At 28.2% G+C, this 14254-nt stretch overlaps 1 protein-coding gene across 1 annotated transcript; it reads right to left on the bottom strand.

The window, feature by feature from the left end:
* Window positions 1-10748: 10748 nt before the first annotated feature.
* On the bottom strand, window positions 10749-13936 carry LOC136075343 (uncharacterized). Its single transcript, XM_065788188.1, has 2 exons — window positions 11226-13936; window positions 10749-11083 (listed from the first exon to the last, which is right to left on the bottom strand). Exon 1 carries the CDS (start codon window positions 11901-11903, stop codon window positions 11292-11294), a length of 612 nt encoding a protein of 203 aa, XP_065644260.1. The 5' UTR covers window positions 11904-13936; the 3' UTR covers window positions 10749-11083; window positions 11226-11291.
* Window positions 13937-14254: the final 318 nt, after the last annotated feature.

Raw genomic sequence — 14254 nt, 5'->3', positions numbered from 1 at the left:
ATAGATTGAATTAACTTGCGCCAAACTCTTTTGATATTGGAGTAAACACCGGCATCTAGCCTGGTAAGTAGTGGCTTTAGAAATTGTTTTTCTAAAAGCTATTCTTCAAGCAAAAAAGTTATGTGGTATGTCTTAAAGAGATAAACTCTCTCACTCAAAAAAGTGGAATTTAAGATAAATTAATTCTTAAAGTATATAACCAGTTGAGCTATATAATATCTAGGCCCTGGGGACTAAATTAAAACCATTAAAAAAAAATTCGTTTTTATTTATTATCAATTAATATCAAAATAATAATTGGTAAAAAGTTTTTGGTTTATTTATATCAATCAATAAAATAAACAAAACCAAATGTCTATATTTACTTTATTTTTAACTAACTTGTGTCATACAACATATTTTTCTTTATCTACATAGGGGCAGTCCATAAAGTACGTACGCTCATAGGGGGGAGGTCTTCAAAAAGCGTACGAAAGCGTATGAGGGGGGGGGGGTTCAATTTAAAAGTACGTACATTGATTTGCTAATTTATCTCAATTAACCAGCTAATCAATAGAAAAGTTAAAGTTCTGACTAAAGATCCTAGTTTGCTTGCATAAAAAGATGTATGGCATAGGGAGTAGAGGGTATAGTTCCCTCTATGCACACACATACATATGCGCCCGCAGGATTTTTGGACGTTTGGGCAGGGGGAACCTCCTCATCTGGCATAAGTATAAATATATTTAAGTTTAAAGTTTGCATTATGTGAGAAAGTGTCCTATCTGGAACAACAAAAAAGTCTGCGGGCGCCCATGCAAACATGCCATCCATTATATACTGGCCCTGAGTAAGACGTATTTCAGGCAACCTATTTTTTGAGTCAACAAAAAACAGGTTTTAGCACTACCATGGCTAATGGGTTGGAGGCCCCCTAAAAAAAATGTATCATTAGGGGCTCAAAGTCTTCCAAATTTTACCGCAAGGTTTTTCTAAAATAAAAAGCTCCCTAAATTTGCAAAAGAGCACAAAACTTGCTGCTTCCCCCTCTCTTTTTCCCTCCCCAATTAAGGGATATGGGTAGCTTACCCTTGGCACTCGGTTTTAGGGTTTATTTTCAATATTTCTGATCCGCGAAGACTCATTTTTTTACGGACTTACTAAAGAGGGGTGTTTGAAAAAAACGTCCGCCTTAAGTATAGTTTATTTTTATTTGATCGTTATTAAAACAAAAAAAAGTGCAATATGACTCGACCGGGAATCGAACTCAAATCTCAGCCGTCGACATATAAATCATTAACCTCTCGGCCAAGCACACTCATAGTAAACGGAGAATTTAACTTTATTAAAATTATTATTTGTATATATACTTAAAGACTTTTTTCAAATTGGGATCCTGTGCCGCAAACAAAGGACTTTGGGGTCGTATAAAGTATCTAAAGTACATCCTCCACCTTTTTTTTTTCAATAAACTTTTTCATTGAAAAATAAAAAGTTAGGGGGGGGGGGCGGTATTTGAAAAAGCATATACTTTTTAAGGGGGTGGGGACTAAAAGTACTCATGGCAACGAGGGGAGGGAGGGTCTCAAATTTCAAAATTTTTGGCGTACGTTCTTTATGGACGACCCCTAATTAAACGTAAAAAGTGTAAGAAAAAAAAAATTACTTGACTTAATCACATAACAATTTTTTTTTAATTATTGGACTATTAGGAATTCACATAACGCATAAATATAGAGTTAAAAAATATTTTTAATTTATTTTAGGGAAACATATTAAATAAAATAGTTAAAATGATAAATAAGAACTAAATATATATAGATATATAAATAAAATTTTTGGTACTTTAAGTTTTTAGTTTTAATTCGTAAAAGTTATGAACAACTGATTGTAAACATCTTTAGTTGGTAGCCATATATATTTATAATAATGTCTTTAGTTTTCCAAAAATATATTTATCACTATATATCGGCTCTTGTTCAAAATTCGGACAGCAACACATTTCGCATCCGGTATAACGTAAACCATTGGTACACGAGCAACTTAAATTGCATGTTAACCAACCTGCATACGTAAAAAACATTATCTTTTGATCGTTATTTAACTTACATCTTAGTGGTTTGCCATATAAATGTAAAGGTTGACCATTCAAGTTTGAACAAATAAGAACCATTACAAATGTTAAATATAAAAAAGTATATAAAAAGCAAAAACGCTTCATGTTGAATTATTTCAAGTATTAATGGGAAAGTACTTAAAAAAAAAAGTATATATAGATTATAAATTTTAGAGGGAAAGTACCAATAATCAGGAATTTCCGATGGAATGTTTTTAAACTCCAATAACATTGCGTTACAAAACAAACAAACAAAAAAATTTTTATTTGTTTATGCAATAGTTAAACTTAATAAAATGTCAATAAATTTATAGCTGTTTTAATTTCGGAAATACAAAATAGTTAAATCATTATATTCTCAGTTTTTATCGTTATATGTTTTTATTCTTAGTTTTTAGAAATAATTTAGTAATATACATAAAAATAAAGTAATTGACCTTAATCCTAACCTTTTACCTAAACCAATAAAGTTAAATACTTCAATTTTAATTCAAGTTAGAAAATATACAATTCTTGTATATTTTCTAACTTGATGTTAATTATAAAATTGTAAATGTTTTTTATAACTGATTAAAAAGACATTTAGTCAAAATGTTCTCTTAAAAAATACAAAATAAAGTATTGTAGAATACAATGAAATGTAACGCATCTGACCAAAACCAGTCGGATGTCGCGTTATGTTATATTGAGAAAACCATCCAAACATCTCAAAAATTCAATTTTTATCATTATTTATTTTTTTGCATAATTGTTTACATAATTATGTAAACAATTGTTTACATAATTATGTAAACAATTATGCAACTCACAAATATGAAATACATACATACATACTTACATACATACATGCATACGTATGTATGTATGTATGTATGTATGTATGTATGTATGTATGTATGTATGTATGTATGTATGTATGTATGTATGTATGTATGTATGTATGTATGTATGTATGTATGTATGTATGTATGTATGTATGTATGTATGTATGTATGTATGTATGTATGTATGTATGTATGTATGTATGTATGTATGTATGTATGTATGTATGTATGTATGTATGCATAACAACAAAAACTATAAAAGTAAGTTAACAAGATAATAAAAAAAAATCCCATTAAAAATGTATTATAAAAAAACAGAAATAAATAATTCTAAATAAATCTTTTTATAATAGTGTTTTTATAATATTCCACAAATGTGTGAAATTCCACTCATGTGTGTAATATTAAATGAACTATTTTTTAATTATTTTATTATTTTTTTTAATCTTATGTTTTGTTCTTTTTTTCCAAAAGTACTTTTTGGTTTTGTTTGTAATTTTTGGTTTTGTTTGTAATTTTTGGTTTTGTTTGTAATTTTTGGTTTTGTTTGTAATGCTTGTTGGAACTTTTTTTTTTTTTGATTTTCTCAGTTTTTTTCTATTTATATTTTATTTATTTGGTCATAATATTTGCAATATATTTGGTTATTAAAAAAACTATTATCAATATATTTAATAAATCTTTATAATTTTTTTAGCAATAGTTGCGTTTATGTCATCGTTAGTGGTTACGCTTTGTCAGTTTATTACTGTTGTAACTGTAACTTTGTATGTATAAACGTTTGTTTATATATACAAAATACATACATATGTTTGAAAATTAATATTGATTTATTTAAATTATTATAGTTACTTTATCATTATTACTATTATTAAAATAAAATATTATTATTACTATAAATATTCTTTTTATTAACATAACCATTATTATTTTATTCATTTTCATAAGGTGTCTACTTAAAGTTTGTAATCTTATTATTTGTAAACAACCTTGAAATGTAAACAAGTATTTCAGAAATATATCGATTAATTGATATTTCAGTTGTTAAAACATTTATGATTTCCTGCAATTAAATTTTTTGGTATAAATTGAAGTTTATTAACATTCAATTATGATGATGATGATGATGATGATGATGATGATGATGATGATGATGATGATGATGATGATGATGATGATGATGATGATGATGGTGATGCGATGATGATGATATATACCAGCATCATCAGCTTGTAAAATATTACAATAATTCTTAACCGTTATACACCTTTTCAAGATGTAATTAAGAACTTGAAAGTTGTAATTAAGAAAAGTAAGATGTTATTGAGAAAATACAACATGTAATTTAGAAGTCGCAATATGTATTTAAGAAACGCAACATGTAATTAAGAAATTTTAAAATGCAATTGGGAAACCCAACATGTAAATAAGAAATCGCAATATGTAATTTGAAAAACAAAATTTGTAATTAAGAAATCGTAATATGTAAATGAGAATACATTATTTGTAATCGCAAATTCGATGTAAGCTTAAAGGTCATTATAAAAGATTCTTGGACATGTATTTTAATAAGTTAATAATATCAAATTCAGCATTTGTATGCACCAGCAATATAGTAATACAGTAATGAAATTGAAAGATCGTTGTGTTATTTGTCAATGCACTATGAGTAGAAAGTCTGTTATCAAATTAAATCTGTGCAAGCATTTATTTCACCAAATTTGTTTACAACCACTTCTGGAACAACCAGAACCACCTTGTCCAATTTGTAGGCATTAAATACATACAACTGAACGAGTTGAAAGAAAACATTAGTTTTATCTTCATCGAATGATAGAAGAAGATTAACTGAATGTGCTGAGCGAAACAACAATTGGGTGACGCTGGCACAAATTTTAAGTGTTAAATATAAGACAGCATTCAATTGGAACCGCAGCGGAAATTTAAATTTTATTAGATGAGGTGGTTTTAAACCAAAAAAACTAACCGATGATCAAATCGAAGAAACACTAACATGGATTGAAAGTGACTGTCAGTTGACATTGGTGGCCATTAATACAAGTATATTAAGACAATATAATATTAGCGTCAACATAACCACAATTGCCAATTACCTCGAAGGCAGGCTATTTTCATTTAAAAAAGTGCACAAGAAGCCTACTACAATGAATAGTAATGAAAACAAACAAAAAAGAGCTGAATATGTTACGAACACATCACAAATGGTCTTCAGATAGTTTGGTTTGATGAAACAAGTTTTAATCTTTTTTGTAGAAAAACGCAAGGACGTGTCAAACAGGGGAAAAGAGCAATAATGAAAATACCTTCTTTAAAAGGTGCAAACATACATTTGATTGCAGCTATATCAACAACAAATGTCGTCATGATGGAAACTTGCAGAGGATTATTTAAAGCAGGTTCTTTTAACGAGTGTATGTTGGCTTTGTTTAACCAGTGGGTTACATCCGGGAATCATTTAGGGGATTTGGTCGTCGTAACAGACAACGCTCCATGTCACGCTCGTTTGGAAAGGGTGTTTGAAAATTCTTCGGCTCAGTTGTTACGATTAGGACCCTACAGCCAAATGTTAAATCCAGTAGAAGCTATCTAGTCTAAAATAAAAATAAACCTTAAAAATGTTATTTGCATTCCACCTGTATTCGGTACTGGGATTATGGAACAACGAATGCAGTATTTAGAAAGAATTATTACTGCGGCAAAAAATACAATAATGAGAGGTGATTGTACACGCGCTGTACAACATACGACCACGCATTACGCAACGATTTTAAATATGGAAGACGTCCAAGTTGGTGCTTAACTAAATATTGCAATAATTTTTAATGACGTTGTTTAACTTTTAAATTTTTATGCAAATAAATTATTTGTGTTTTATTTATTATTCATCTGAAATCTCAATTAAATTTTTCACAAGCAAAAATAAAAGAAAGTTTTAATTGACAACCAATAGGATTTTTCCAGTTACCGCCTATATCTCAAATGCCTATTTCATGACTTTGTATATTTTATTGATATTATGTTATTATTTCCAGCCTTAAATTACAAAGTATATTAGTTCAAAGTTCAAAATACAAAGAACTTTGTATTCTTTATACTTTTCTCAATTACAACTTCTATCTTTTCAATTACATCTTACGATTTCTTGTTTACAACTTTCATGTTCTAAATTTTTTTTGTTGTTGTTCTTTATTACAATATTTATTACAATTTAAATAAATAAAGCTTTGTTACAATAATAAAAGTTAACAAGTCAAGATATCGTTAAGAAAATAAATATTAAAAATAAATATAAAGAACGCGGATTACTCAAAGAAGACCATCAGATTACCATCAAATTACATCTTAGGTTTCTCAATTACAACTTTCATCTTCTAAATTACACCTTGCGTTTCTTAATTACATCTTTCATGTTCTAAATTACATCTTACGTTTCTTAATTATAACTTTCATCTGCTCAATTACATCTTACGTTTCTTAATTATAACTTTCAAGTTCTCAATTACATCTTGAAAAGGTGTCGTTTATATAAAATTGTTACTATTGGCGTCAGCGGTTGAATGGCTGCTTTTGTTTTTAAATTTAAAAGATGGCGTTCAAAACATAGCACAGTGGGTCAAAAGTGACATTTTCTAGCCAAAACCTCTTATACCAAAATTTTTTTATTTTTTTAAATTAGAAACAGTTTATTATATTGAAAAACATAATTTGTGGAAAAAATAACATTTGTTTTTTAAAAACTTTAAATTTTATTACATAATTACGCAAATTATTAAAAAACTCATTTATTTTCCATTTATAAAAAATTCCGTTTTTACTCAACAAAATTAACAACAAGGATATTATTTAAATTTATGTTTTACGCAGAGTATTCTATCGTTGGCTCTTGCAATAGTTCAAGTACACCAGATGGTAGACTTTTTTTTTTTTTGTTATGTATCTTCTTTCTTAATGAGCAAATTAAAGGATCAGATGCACATAAAAGGCGATGAAAAAGGTCTATATTGTTTTTTTTCCGATCGCATTTTCTTGTAAAATTTTCACGAAAAATCTTAAAAACCTTATTGGTAGCCTCTTAAGCCTCTTCAGAAAACATACCTAATGGAAGAGTAAATAGTTCGATGACTTCATAGCCATGATTCAAAATCTTATGAAGTGTTTGGTTCATAGGATACCAAGGGTACAGGAATACATAGAGCGAAGCAGTTTCCCAACAGAATGTTTTAAATTTGGATGAGTTAATTTCATAACCACTTGATATTGTGGTTAGAATAATATGAAGCCTTTTCATAAGATCTACATCGATGTTCATTATACTAGCTGAGACATCGTATTGCTGAAAAAATCGCCTAGTTGTGTTGCCATCGTTTGATGTACCTGCCCCACCTATTCTCGGTTGGTCTATAACAAGATCTATCCTTGTTCGAAATTCAGCACAGACTTCAAGTTTTCTCAGTTTAACAATATTTGTTTCGTCTTGATTTCTAGCCTGCCACTTTATAATCGGCATCTTATAAGAGATATGGAGCATACATTCTAAAAACCTTATCCAAGCATGCAAAGTTGAAACGCAATGTTTTATATTGCCTTCTAAAGTTTTTTTTGAACAACTAAAGATAAATTGTTCATTTCGATTGGAGATGCACCACACACTGAACAGCATTGGTATGAGTTGGTTGCTGTGGAAATAATAGTTTGAATTTTTCCATCTATCATTGTTAAATTTACAATATGTTGTATTTCAACTTTCTTTGTTGTGCCGTCCTCCAATAAAACAGGTACAACAGATAATGTTATCTCTTTAATAGAAGCCATAATTGACTTATATTCTGCAAGAATTACTTCATTTGATTCTTTTCTATATTTAAATCTCAGAGGTCTGCAGTAATTAGTTGACGATGGTTTCGGCTTTCTCCAAACAACCTGTTTTTTGTCATCTTTGAAACAATATGGTTCTAGAGGAACCAAGCAATTTATGAAAAGTGATTAATCTGTATGAAGTTCACTAGAAACATCTGATAGTTGTTTATAAACAGATTGTCCTGTTGCACCATCAAAACCAGCTTTGTATATTATAAATAGTTTAGTACAATCTTTAAGCACAGGTGAATTTAACACAACACTATAAGCTGAACATATTCTTCATGATGATTGAAAAAGAAGAGCTTGTAATGGAACCTATGCAGAGTAGTCACTGACCTGAATGTTTTCAGGGTAGCATTTATTTTTAGCCTCTTTTACAATATGATAGGATGGGTATAGAGAGCTGAATGGAAGAGTATTGTTTCTTAAATGCTGATAAGTTTCTTTGGATAAATTAGCATCTAAGACTAGCGCTAATGATTGTTCTGAAGTAAGTGATTCTGTCGATAATTCTTTGTTGTATATTTTTTTAACCACTTTTGCTTCTATAAACCTTTTATCCCTTTTCAAACTTTTACTTGCTGCATATAAAAGTTCGTTAAATTATATTTACTCAAAAGCTCTTTAATTATGCGATCTTTAGTTCTCACAGACGCATCTTCAAACAAAATCGAAGGGCGTCCACCATAAAGTATAATATTATTTTATCAATTATTAAATCGTCGTAATAATAATACAAATAAATTATACACGTTATAATAAATTTACACATAGTTAAAGTAAACATACCACAGGTTTTTGTTTCGATTTTTTTCTTTACAGCCAAATATAGTTTGGTTTAACCATACTTTATATCTTTTTTCAAATACTGCACTTGTTCTATTCGATTTTTTCCACTTTTTTTTAGCTTGGTAAATGAATTTTGAAATAATTGACAAGTTATCATTAGATTCTTCAAAATTGCTTTGGGAAACAAAACTCAAAATCTTTGCATGTAAGTCATCATTTTGTAGTAAATTATTTTCCATTATATAATTCATAAGACATCTCCTATCCATTTTTTAAGAGATTGTCTGTTCAATAAAATACTTTTAATTTGAAAGAAAGTAATTTAAAATGTTTTTAATAAAGTAATTTTTTTATGAGCAGTAACTATGAAACTCAGTTCCTTTCCTTTAATTCTCATCGGTTGTTATCGTTTTTTTTATCGATTACATATAATTTTATTATAAAATTATATTTTAAAATTATTTAAATTTTTTAAATATTTTTTAAATTATTTTAAAAATTTTTTAAATTATTTAAATATTATAAAATTATATTTTAAAATGAAATTATAAATAAATAATAAATATTTTGTCCCAAACTTGTACTACATAGAAGTATATAATTCATATTTTATCACAGTCTCTGAGTTTTTATTACTTTAAAACGGTAGCATAAAAAATTAGGAATAATGGTTAAATACGAGGAAGTTACTGGAAAGCAATTAAAAAATACAAAAATATTTAATTTTAAACTTATGTCTTTAATAAAAATTATTATAAAGTCAAACTGCAGTTTTTAAATTTCAAATCTTCTTAAATTTCTGTTAACGATCAAGAAACGTGGACGTAGTTAATTGAATTTAAAAGTGTATTCGTTTAGGCAGCCAATTTTTATACCACAAGATCAATGTCATATTGGTATTCAATTATATATCATTTTAGGCGGTTGATACAGGTTGATCCGATGGTTTTAAATATTTTTGAAAAAAATAAAAACTTATAACTCAAAATTATTGATGTTTGCATTGTTGAAAATATTTATATAAAATGCAAAATATTTTTTTTTATGTGATTTAAATATTAACATAATACTATATAAGTCATTTATAAGTTAAAAAATAAACTTAAACTTCTTTAAAATAAGAAATCAAAGTTTTCAAAAGATTCACACTTTTTTGTTGTTATTGATAAAAAGTATTAAAGGAAATATTTAAACAACAAATATGGCGTTTTATTGAAAAATTATTTTTTAATAAAATATAATTTCTGGCTTATTAATATATTGAGCAAAATTTGCCTTTTTCAAAATTTCAAAACTTTTTTGTATGGTTTTGCCGGCTTCTGACCCACTGTACATAGTTTTTATTTCTTATTAGATGATTTCGCGCAGAGCACATATTATTTCGTATTTCTAGTGCCTCTCTAATTTTTCTTTCAAACTTTTTCTTTTTTTTTTCCCAAATGATAACTTCTTTGCAAAAGATTTTACGAAATGCTAATGCAGATTGATTAGGTTTCTTTTCATTAATGCTTCTCTGATGTTGTTACATCCGCGTATTTATCTGCATATTTGTTTCACTTATGTAAACTTTGAAACAGTTGCATTTTATTATATAAGTTCCAGGCTGGTTAAGACTAGATAGTTTTGATTTGCTTTTTGATATTAATAAAAATCTTAAATTTTGGTTTGATTTAAATACTGCTCTGCATCCTGCTTTTTGGAATATTTTTTGAAGTTTTGGCGAAAGACCTGGACTTTTACCAAAACTTCGAAAAATATTCCAAACCCATGGTAAAAATACTTCAGGAAGATTATTGCATTTTGATATAATTATGTTTATATTTCGTCTTTTTTGATGAAATTGGTGTGTAATATTCCTCAACAGCTTTTCATCGTACCCATTTTCAATACCGTAAGATTGGGTGGCTTTGGCCCATTTTGCACCTTAATGTCTATTGCATGAAAGCCACAAAAGTTATTTCCTCAAACACTAAGTACTATTAGAAGTACATAGAAAGAACAGTTAGAATTATCTGTCTCCCATTTGAAAATTATTTACCTGAAGTATCTTTTGGGTGGTTGAAATGGTGGGCCAAAGTCGCCCTGTGTGTTAGGGTGACTTTGGCCCAACCCTGTAAAAAGGGACTAAAGGAAGCAAAACAACAATAAAAACAACAATATTTAGGCAAAGAAAATAAATTTACAAAAATAAAATTTACAAAACAAAAAAAGATTTAGTAACAAAGTTCTTGTATACAGTAAATAAAATATAGGTACAAACTAAACAAGTATAGGTACCAAGTAAACAAAACAGTTTAGGTATAAAGTAAACAAAAATGACTAAATAAATGTTTTAAAAAATTTAGTGAAAAAGTTTTGGAACTGAATAAATTCCTCTTTTCGAAATTTTCTTTGGTTCCTCAATAAAATCGACTATTTCAGACTAGGGAAAAAAACTGCTGCCATTTTTTTTCATAATAGTAATTTCTACTCCATTTTTTCTTAATTTTTTCAACTGCAGAAAAAAAAATTTCGAAAGTTACTTTAAAATTATTCAATAGTTATTACATTAAATAATATTAGTTATTAAAATAATTAGTTATAAAGTTTACTAATTAATTAGCTAAATATAAATAATTCAAAATAAATAAACAAACCTGTCCAGGATTTAACTCTCCATTGCATTTAACAATTACATAACAATTCTCTACAAGATTTAACAATTACTCCTTTTCACAAATATTTTTTGTTTTATCAATATTTTGAAAGTTCTTTTTGCCTAATGCTGAATGATCTAAAGATTCTGTATGACTTTCTACGACTAAATTTACATCCGCAAAAATTAGATTAGAAGTCTCAGTAGTTCCAGTATTTGTACTTGGGCCAGCAAAGTCAATGTTGTTGGTCTCAATTGTATTTATAATACTGATAGGTGTATCTACATTATTTGAATTTAATCTATTATTTTCATTTATAACACAAGATGATATATCTGTTGAACATAAGCTTTTACCTGGGACAGCACATACTTTACGTTGCTTTGGTTTTTTAGAACCATCTGAGGGATCATCCAGTGACTTACATAAATGATCTAAAAATGATTGGCTTACTAAATCAGTAGTTGAGTCTAAACCTACATTACAACATGACTTGTCTAATGGAACAATTCCAGCTTTGCGAAAACCAGCTCTAAGGTTATCATTCCCATGTTCATTTAAGTTGGTAATTAAACGGCCTAAAAGTCTAGGAAATTCATCTTTAGGAAGAGAAGCAACTCTCCTTCCTTTTCCTTTCTCCTTCCATTTACATAATATTTTGCGCCAGTTAATCTTCATAGGTCTAAAGTAGGCAACATCTAATGGCTGCGTGAGATGTGTAGAGTTTGCTGGTAATGCCACAAATCCTATGTTATTGCTTTGACATGCATCCAGTACTGCAATGCTCAAATGTTAAGATACGTTATCACCTATAATGACACTTCTTCCTTGAGCCTTCTTAAGGCTTGGAAGAAGTAAAGAGAAAAACCAGTCCTCAAAACATGTTGAGTCAAACCAACCACTTTTTGATCTGTTATAACGTACTTTTGGTGGCCCATGTTCCATCTATGTATTCCATAACGACTCAGCTTTGTCAACAACATAAGGTGGTAGCAATTCACCATTAGCATTGCCACAAAAATGCCTGGAAAATTATTTTTGAACTGAGGTATAACAACGCCTTTTTTCTCTAAATACCCTTTTACTATGCATCTTAAATCATATTTATCAACAGGAAAACCAAACTCAGATGATTTTATTGCATATGCCTTAAACATGTCTTCTTCTTTTGATGTAAATATTTGCTGACCACCATACTTTTTAGGATATGTTTGTTTTATTTTATTTTTTAATGTTGATCTTGGTATATCGTATTTCAAAGCTGCTTGTCGTTGAGTAATTAAACCATTCTTTAAATCTTTTAATGCATTGTTTAACTGTTCTAAAGTATAAGTAACATATTTTCTTTTTCCACGATTTGGCTTGTAATTTTGTGGCATATTTAAACTAAGAACTAAACAAATTTTGCTATTTACTAATACAAACTGTTATACTGATTTTCTATTGCATTACTACTACAAATTTTTTCATTCCAACATAGTAACTACCATAATATCTATAAATGATCACTAAAAAAGGTTTACTCTAATACATGGGGTGACTTTAGCCCGGGCCAATGTCACCCTATGTAGTGGGCCAAAGACAACCTATTTTTTTTAAATCTCAATTGCAAAAAAGTAATAAACTGTTAAGCTTTCAAAACAAGATAGAATCAAACACTAATGGTTTAAAATTGATTCAGTGTATATTCCAATAAAAAACCTTCTCCAGGTACTGCTATCGATGTAAAAGTTTACACACCTAAAAAAATTCAGATTTTAGGTGCTTCTTCTAAAGTGCAACTTACAATAATATCACAAAGACTCGAGTTAAATAAACTAAGTTAGACTAAAGAAATAATAAATTTCCCACAATTTGCTACTAAACATTAACCGGCATACTTTGATTTTAAACCATTTTTAAACAAAAATTTTGCTTGGGCTAAAGTCCCGTAGGGCCCGTAATCCCTAAAAATCCCGAAGGGCCAAAGCCACCCAATCTTACGGTAAACATGTCAGTTAAAAAATTTATTTCGTTTTCCAAATGATGTTTACTACAGATGGAGTAAGCTCTGGGGAGAATCAGCATCAGAATCAAATCAAAAAATGGTTTCAGATTTTCAAATCAAATCAAATCAAATATATTTCAAAATATTAAGTGCAGGATTTATCGCCAACGCCATTTTAATTGCATTATTTTCATGGAACTGAAGAAAAGATTACGCAAGAACCACCACGAGAGAAAATTTGATAGGTCCAGAGTTCTCCATTACGTGAATCTCATTGTTCCAATTAAAATTACATTGATATAAGCAAAGTTGTATGAGTTGTTTTGTTTCAGGTATACTTAGTTTTGTAAAGTTTTTATATGATAAACTGTTCTTTAATTTTCCTAAAAGTATAACAGTGGCTTTTTTTAACGGAATTGACGGGTACAGAGTTACAATATCATAAGACAACTGAATCTCATTGTTGGCGATATTCCAATTTTCTGCTTTTTTTACATATTACATAGCTTTTTATTCGTGTCGGATTTTCATTTAAGACTGGTAGTATTGTCTTAACTAAGAATTCTTATATTCCATGGTTTGGTGTGCCAATGATAGAAATAATTATTCTCATAGGGTACGATTTTAATGGTTTATGAGCTTTAAATCAAATTTGTTTTGGATGCCATTTTTTAAATTTAAAAACAAAAGAAGCCGTTCAACCGATGACGTCATAGTAACAACTTTATATAAACTATTACGGTTAAAAATTATTGCAATACTTTACAAGCTGATGATGCTGGCATAAGTAAGCGAAAATTTCTTATATAATAAAATTATTAGCATTAAGAAAAACTGTATTTATTGATATATATATATATATATATATATATATATATATATATATATATATATATATATATATATATATATATATATATATATATATATATATATATATATATATTATATATATATATATATATATATATATATATATATATATATATATATATATATATATATATATATATATATATATATGTATATATATATATATATA

The sequence above is a fragment of the Hydra vulgaris genome, chromosome 01 (genome assembly GCF_038396675.1).
Source record: "Hydra vulgaris chromosome 01, alternate assembly HydraT2T_AEP".
NCBI lineage: Eukaryota > Metazoa > Cnidaria > Hydrozoa > Anthoathecata > Hydridae > Hydra > Hydra vulgaris.
Note: the sequence above shows the minus strand (reverse complement) of the source record. Positions and strands in the feature narration are given on the sequence as shown.

What these genes read in the sequence shown, in the direction of transcription:
- LOC136075343 (XM_065788188.1), bottom strand. Translation starts at nt 11,903, where the DNA reads ATGAAGATTAACTGGCGCAAAATATTATGTAAATGGAAGGAGAAAGGA.